The 7,724-nt window shown below is 52.0% G+C and overlaps 1 protein-coding gene across 1 annotated transcript; it reads right to left on the bottom strand.

The window, feature by feature from the left end:
• Positions 1-1,837: 1,837 nt before the first annotated feature.
• TOR3A (torsin family 3 member A) lies at positions 1,838-7,718 on the bottom strand. The gene is made up of 6 exons (XM_010715791.3): positions 7,378-7,718; positions 6,957-7,070; positions 6,322-6,587; positions 5,774-5,946; positions 4,019-4,143; positions 1,838-3,750 (listed from the first exon to the last, which is right to left on the bottom strand). The coding sequence occupies exons 1-6, from the start codon at positions 7,658-7,660 to the stop codon at positions 3,500-3,502; spliced, it is 1,212 nt and encodes a 403-aa protein (XP_010714093.1). The 5' UTR covers positions 7,661-7,718; the 3' UTR covers positions 1,838-3,499.
• Between the last annotated feature and the right edge of the window lie 6 nt (positions 7,719-7,724).

Raw genomic sequence — 7,724 nt, 5'->3', positions numbered from 1 at the left:
AGTCAGCAAGCTGATCCCTTTGTGGGTTAGTCGTCCTTACCTTGTGGCACCAAGCACACCTGGAAGAGCCTGCTGTCTCATTCTGCAGTAAGATTTCCAGCTTGTCCTGGATCTCCTCTGGGTCTTGCACTTCAGCTGCAGGTCCCTGGGGCAGTTATTCAGCAGGGAGGCAGAGCACCTAACAGTTATCTTGTAGACTTTACCGAGGGCTTTTGTGGTTTACCTTATCTGCTTCAGTCATCTTTATTGAACATGTGCATCACTGCACACCAAATTAGCTGCCTTTGGAAAGCTGACCCGTAAAGGGAAAAAATCTTAAGGCATTGCTTCATGTTGCCTTCTTAACAATCAGGAGGAGTGGAAGGGTATGAGAGCTTTCTTGGTGTCAGAAAGGCTGGTCCTGTTTGCCCTGCAGACAATCGTGTGGTTTCATCATTGTACTGCTTTTCAGCCCAGTAAAAGCCAACTGGAACTGAAGTGGTTATTCTCAGGGGAAAGGTATTTTAACTAGAACGTTTTAAAAGTGTTATTCCAGTTCTGCTGAGTATTTTAAAAGAAGCTTTTTTATTTTTCCTGAATGTAGGTCTTCCAGAAAAGCTCCTGTGAAGTGATAGAATAGCAAACAATTCCTGGAATTTTTAATTATTAGAACAGACCCCTTTCAACTCTTTCATACCCTGCTTAAGAAACAAACTGTGCCCCAGCAAAGGGCTGGCTACCCTCCCCATGTTTGCTTTCTTTGAGTGCTGCCTGTTTTCTCCTCCCTCACAGAGGTAGTTGGCAGGGACACAGCTGTTAGAAGAAATTAGAAGCAAAATTCATCTGCTCTCACAGGATCACAAACAGTGGGGGCAGCTTCTCTCCCACCGCTATTACAGGTCCTTTCCGTCTGCTAGATTTGCCTTTCTGTTCAGCCTTTAAGGTCTCAACCGTAGCAGCTTCTCTGCTTTCAGCTTTGCACACAGTCTGCGTCAAGTACTGTAAGGATGGCAAAGCCCTGTTACTTCTTCCAGTGAAGAGCATCTCTTGCTCCAGCCTTTGTGGATAAGACAACCTCCTCTTGTGTTTCCTTTCTTCGCTGTTGTGAGAAGGCCTCGTATGGTAAAGATGCAAATGCAGCTGGGCTCTCTAACTTGCACTACTATGGCCTAGAATTAAAGGCAGTCATCTTTGCAGCAGGGCTGGCAGACCATAGAGGCCTGGTAATGGCAAGCTCAGAGCCCAGAGCAAGGCAGTGTGGGGAATTTCTCTCTCTAGCTCCCAGGGGGGCAGCCGACCCGCCAGTGCAGCTTTCTGCACTGTATGCTCTTCTTAACCCTGGGCACAGTGCACTTGGCTGGCTGGGTGGCAGCACACAACTGGCTGTACTTCTCACCAGTGCTGGCAGGACTGAATGAATTAAGAGCTTTGGTCTTAGGACTGCATCAATCTTTGCAGCTGGGAGAGCAGAGCTGAACAGAGCAGCACTCCTGATGCAGAACACGGAGCTGTTGTCTCTGTTCCTTATCCTCACAGAAGAGGCTTCTCTGAGCACCACTGGCCCAGTGTCAGCAGGGAGCAGCTGGTCTAAATGGGCTGTGAGCACTGGAGTACTCTTAGGCCTGGAGCGTAGAACAAACCCTCAGCCTATTCCCTGGTGGTAGGAAGTGACAGCTTCTGGGACATATCTGCAGTACCTGCAGAATGAGATATACCTGTACCAAAGGAGGTCATCTTCCCAGCATGGCTGCTGTGCACGAGGGTGTAGAGCCCGCTCGGCATGGCATGCTGTGGGCATCAGTACTGAACTCACAGAGGGCAGGAATGGATTAAATCAAACACATTAATCACCAATCACTCTACAGTGTTGTCAACTGTTTTGTTTTTAATTGTTATTGTAATATATTTTGGTTGTTTTTCTAATTTAATTCTCTCACTATCGTCTGACTGTGAACTGCGAACAGTGTTAAACTTGATGTAAATAAGGCCTTGGAAGGGCCTCTTTGCCTGTCGTTCCACAAAGTTTTGCCAATTTGCATTTTGTTTTAAATAAAGGTTGCAATATTTTATTGGCAAAAAAAAACCTTGCCTAGACATTGCTTTATTTTTCTAAAGCATATTCTAACCTGCACTGTACTAACCCAAAGCCAGTTACTCAAAAAACCAAAACTTTACTGACCTCACGCTGGCTGACCTCACAAGCAACCAAGCAGATCAGCTGGTTGTAAAGCAGAGCCTGAACTGTGCTGTTCTGCAGGGCTGCATACCCACTGAAGAGCTGCTTTCCCTCAGGCACCTTTCTGCTGTTTCCAGGACTGACATATGTGATGAAATGACCACCCATAAACCAACTCTGAGCAATGCCTGATAAAAGTAGACGTAGCACTTAGGTCCAGCCTCGAGTCAGCAGCCAGGCTTAAGCTAACTTTGTACAGAGAGAAGCAAGATGAGCAGCTGGTTCGCCTCCCTGCCTTGGATCACATAGCCTCATCAGATTAGATCGGCAACCTCAGAGGCTGCAGAGCAGTGCTCAGCCTGTCCCTGGAGTTGTGCTGCTCATCACTGGCACTGCTGAGACGTTCCAAGCTTAAAGTAGATCAAAGGTCCGCACATGAGGTAGCTGAGCTGTCCTTGGCAGCTGCTGATTCACCTCACTGTGCAGCAGCTGTGTTGGAAGGGAGTTTTGACCTCGAGGTCACAAAGTGATTCTTCTATCACTGTTGAAATATTTTGGTCCATTCTTATCACCTGGCAAGTACCCAGACAGCAAACAGCCCCTTGGTGTAGTAATGCTGATACCAGCCAAAACCCCACAGCACGCAACATACTGGGGGGGGAAAAAACTATCTTATTCCAGCTCTGAAAACCAGAATTCAACTGCAACCTGTTATTTCACCCACTGTCCTCCTCAGCTGCTCTTTGCCCATGTCTGTCTCTCCCCTAACCAGCTCCTGCAATGCAGCAAACACACTCTTCACCAAATGGCTCAGGGAAATGATTTCAGCAGGAGCTCACCTCATCCCACAGCTGCTTCCATGGAACAAAGACTAAGAGAGAGGAGGAGGTCACTCCTAAGCAAAAGGCTGTAGGTTTAAAATCTCCAGTGGAGATGAAGCAGTCATTTTCTGTATGTGACTGAGGAAGCTGTGGACAGGGATGAGGCCGTGGCTTGTGCTGGATCAGTCTGGCCTGGGCTTTCACTAACCGGCAACAAACAGGCAATACTCCCACTCACATGAAACTAAGCATCTGTCAGCACAGCCGAATCACTGCTTCAGGATAGAAGGAGGGAGTAAGAAACACCATGTGGACTTAAAAACCCAGCCAAGCTCAGCCTGCTGGCACCCCACCTGTAAGGTTGGGCAGAGTGCATTGCCTTCCCTGTGAGCAGCCCTCGGAGTAATATGGAGTTCAGTCCCTGCCCCTGTGCAGGGGTGATCTGCTTGCCTGACCTTGTGCAAGGAGAGCAGCTCCTGGTGTATGGAATCAGCTTCACCAGGGATGTAGTCCCACCTGGTGTTCAAGGAAGGAAGTAATTGATGCGCTGTGATACAGATTTACAGCCTTGTGCAGAGAAAAGCTTCTCCTCTTTGGGGACAAACACCATCATCCTGGCAACCTCATCAAGAGCTGCCTCTGTGTAAGGAAGTCCACGGGCCAGGAAGGCATCCCGTGCGCAGAGCTTCACGTGGTGGTACTCCAGAGGTAGGAATGGCACAAAGAAATCAACGAGGTTCTCCTCAAGGAGATGGCTGCGGGCATAACCATTCTCTGCAACAAAAAGCAAGACAAAGCAAACTTCAGCCACCTGAGAGCTGGCAGCTCTGGGGCTGAAAGGGAGCAAGATTGGCTCAGCTCCTCTTTCGATGTGCCTTGCTGCCATGCTCACTAGGCTGAGCTATATGGAAGAAGGGAAGGGTATATCAACACTCTTCCAGATTGTTTCTGCAGCACAAAGCTCATAAAGAAGCCCCAGCCTGGTGCTCAGGGGCAGGTTTGTGACTGGGCAGACTGCCTGCTGCAGCAGCCCAGCTCCTACCTGCAAGCTGCAGCATCTCCAGCTGCAGCTGTTGTTCCAGGAGCTCCGCAGGAATCTCCTCTCGTGCCCGTCCAGCTCGCCAGAAGTCCAGGGCAACCTCGTTGATGGCACTGCCACCAATATTGCTGCAGACAGAAGAGAAGTCACTCCACCATGCTGACAAGCTCGAATTGCTCAGAGCTGCCAGCAGCCTCCTCTATAGGCAGAGCTCAGCAGTTCTGTTTACAACAAAGCAAACACTGTGCCCATTCAGCACCTGAAACATTTGCACAGCTGAATGGTGTTCTGAACAAATCTGTACAGCTATCTTCCATCTTCCCAGCCCAGGCCTGGGGCAGCTGCTTGCTCTTCCACATGGGGCCAGGAGCCAACAGAACCCTCTGTTTCTGTCAGTACTCACTGACCCCTCAGGTGACACTTGGCTCCACAGCAAACCCTGAGTAAGCCACTGCCAAGTCCAGGCCAGAGGATAGGGAACATGGCAGGAGTCCCATGAGACGAAAATGGCCAGGACAGGGACCTTGCCTGGTGGGGGATGCAGGGTCCAGGCAGTCACCGAGGCTCCCAGGGCAGCCCCCACACCTCAGAAGGCAGCCCCTGGTCTGAGCACCCTCCCACCAGGGAGCTGGTGATGCTGGGAACCAGCTGGGGTTGCCCAGAGATGTGGAGGAAGCCTTGTCCTTGGAAACAGCCAAGGTCAGTATGGATGAGGCTCTGAGCATCTGATTGACCTGCAGGCATCTCTGTTCACTGCAAGGGAGTTGGGCCAGATGACCTTTAAAGTTCCCTTCCAACTCTAATGATTTTGTAATTCTATGTGAGGGTCTTGGGTCTCATACCTATCTTTCCTCGTGTGTCAGAGGAAGGACCCATTCCGCAGATGGTGGGGAGGTAAAATGAAGAAGCCATCACCACCTCCCTTTGCCACCTTGCCAACACAGTTCATACCCATCCTAATCCCTTTGGCTGAGCGGTGGCCATTTGCTCAAGCCCAGCCACAGCTGCAAATCCAGGCCACATTCAGACAAGGCTGGGCCAGAGCCAGCCCTGCAACAAGTCTGTGTCACACTGCCACCAGACATGATGAAACCCCCCAGTACTGATAGCACACCGCTGCAGTTCAAGATGCCCTGCTCTCTCTGCTTGATGACACAAAGGGGCTGACGTGGGCACTGGGGCTGTGCAGCATGCCAGGTATGTGGACCAAGGCACCTCCGCACAACTGGCAGCATGTCTACTCTGCCCAGAGTGGACAGGACACATTAGGTCAGCCCTGTAGCACCAGGTCTAGAGTCAGGTCTTCCAAGAGCAGGGAAGCTTCCCTAGGGAACCGATGAGCTTGGAGGTCAGCACACTTGCCTGGATGGTGTGAGGTGGAGGTACAACTTCCCTTTCACACAGAGCGGGGAACTGAATATAATTTATACCTGGTCAGGTATAAACAGATGTAAACCACAAGGCAAGTGGGACCTCTCCATATGGCACTGCCACATCCCACAAGGACCTGCAGTCCTGGCCTGCAGTGTTCCCTGCAGTGCAGGATGACACCACACTATCTCTGAACCTCACTGGTGCCTAGGCACCAGCTCAGCTAGGCCTCAGCTCCTCAGCACATCAAGGAAAGCTGGCCATGGAGGCAACCACCCCTTGGAAGAGCTGGGCATCTTTTCCCTCTCCTCTGCATTCCAAGTCCCTTATATCACTCACTTTCAGGAGCTTTATCCCTCCCTATGTCCTTGAAAGCCCAGGAGTTACCTGAGGAAGAGGAAGATGGATCTCCGGTTATCTTGCTGGCCCTTGTCAGAGCGAGCTGTGAAGGGCTTGATGACATCCAGGAGGCCAAAATGAAGCTTCTCTGCCTCATCGAAGATGAACAGTGACTGCTTGCAGAGCTGCACAGTCTCACTTATCTGCTTCTCCAGCTGAACCTGCAGAACAGCGGGCAGGAGTGAGGTGCCAACAACAGGAGACAGCATAGGGACCCCAGACTCCCTCTCCCCAGTTTTCACTGCTGAGCATAATGATATACGGGACATCCCTTTGGTGAGCTGTCCCTTTTGCATCCTTTCCCAGTTTCTTGTGCACCCCCAACCTACTAGCTGAGGGTCAGAGTGGGAAAAACAGAAAACCTTGAAGCAGTGCCCACACTCAGATCAGTAATAGCTAGAACAGCAGTGTTACTAGCTCTGCTTCACTCACAAACCTAAAACACAACACAGTGCAGCTGATATAGAAAAAAAAAAATAAAACAAACAACTTCATCCCAGCTAGACCCAGTACACCAAGACACCACCAGCTCTCACCTTGTAGGAGTCCACGTACTTGTAGTGGGGGAAGTGGAAGAGCGCAATGAACACCCTGACACATTCACTCTTCAGCCCGTCCCGGTACAGGTGAGCAGCCACCATGCGGGCCACAAAGTTCTTGCCTGTGCCAGACCAGCCATGGAAGGAGAGGACCAGAGCCTTCTGAGGCTGCGGGCTCTGCAGGAACCCTTGCAGTGCCCGTATGACAATTTCTTTGGCCAAGTGCTGCCCGTGGAGATGCTCATGGAAGTCCAGTTCTAGCCCTGAAGGAAATACAGCAAAAGCTCAGCCTTTTCCTAGAAGCCCAGTTGATGCTGCTGGGAATACGAGAAGACATTGCACAGCAGCAAGCCCACACAGCCCTGCTGATGGGACTCGTCCAAGAGAGCCTTGAGCTGACATTAGTGGTGCAGGGTTAACATGGCAGGATGCTCACAAATCCTGTGCCCTGCTCATATCTGCCACTGACTGCACAGAGTATGCCTTCTTGCAGTCCAAGAGCTGCAAATGAGTGACAAGAAGCAGGACTTGGCTCAGTCCCTCCTCCCCCCAGAAATGCCTTTTACATGCATCACTTGCTAAAATAGGCTTTTTAAAAGAATGACAGCAACAAAGGAAACAGCAGCACCCACCTGTGACATTGTTGATGATCCGGCAGTCTCCTGTATTGCAGCACTTGCCAAAACTGCAGTACCAAGCAGAGAGGATCTCCAGGTAATCCTGGCCCACCAGAGGCAAGCTCCAGCCTGCAAAGGTCAGAGCACAGACAAGCCTCATTCTTGCACTGTGCACAGGCACCCAGGTGTTCCCAAGTTAACTGCCACCCTCCCCAGGTGCAGGGAAGCAGATGGGGAGAGCGATAACGAGCTGCAGTTGGCTCCACGGCAAACGGGTGCATCGGAGGCAGAGTCAGAGTGGGCACGAGCACAGCACGCTTCCCTCCCCAGCACAGCGCAGGCTGAGCAATGAGGAGTCCCTTCCCACAGAACTCGTGGGAGCTCGGGGTGCAGACCCCATCACTGCGCCCCAGGCACAAGAGAGGAAGGAGCTTACCTGGGCCGGGGCTGGTCTTTTCCTCCTTCCCGCAGCCCTCCTGCCACACTCTGCAAGCCAGGTACTGCCAGTACTGCTTGGAGAGAGCTCCCACGGCTCCCAGCTGCTTCTTCACCGCCTCGTACCTCGCTCTGCCCCACGGTGCCGCCTCCGTCACAGCGCTCTGGCGCTCCTCCAGCAGCTCCCGCTGCTTCCCACTGCTCCCCAGTCCCCCGCAGTCCCCCAGCAGCAGCAGCAAGCAGCAGGCCTGCCTCAGCCTGGACAGCAGCGTGCCCCGACCCATGGCCGCGCGGACCTCCTGCCCGGCCGGGCTGGGGGCCCGCGGGCTCCCGTCTTGCCTGCGGAGC

Source organism: Meleagris gallopavo, chromosome 10 (genome assembly GCF_000146605.3).
Source record: "Meleagris gallopavo isolate NT-WF06-2002-E0010 breed Aviagen turkey brand Nicholas breeding stock chromosome 10, Turkey_5.1, whole genome shotgun sequence".
In the NCBI taxonomy this organism is placed as follows: Eukaryota; Metazoa; Chordata; class Aves; order Galliformes; family Phasianidae; genus Meleagris; species Meleagris gallopavo.
The sequence above is the reverse complement of the archived record's forward strand: the minus strand, read 5'-3'. Positions and strand labels throughout refer to the sequence as shown.

What these genes read in the sequence shown, in the direction of transcription:
- TOR3A (XM_010715791.3), bottom strand. Translation starts at nt 7,660, where the DNA reads ATGGGTCGGGGCACGCTGCTGTCCAGGCTGAGGCAGGCCTGCTGCTTG. An exon ending in GATCATCAACAATGTCACAG is followed by an intron (nt 6,588 to 6,956) that starts GTGGGTGCTGCT and finishes TATTTCCTTCAG; the next exon opens with GGCTAGAACTGGACTTCCAT. An exon ending in TCCATCTTCCTCTTCCTCAG is followed by an intron (nt 4,144 to 5,773) that starts GTAACTCCTGGG and finishes TTCTGTCTGCAG; the next exon opens with CAATATTGGTGGCAGTGCCA.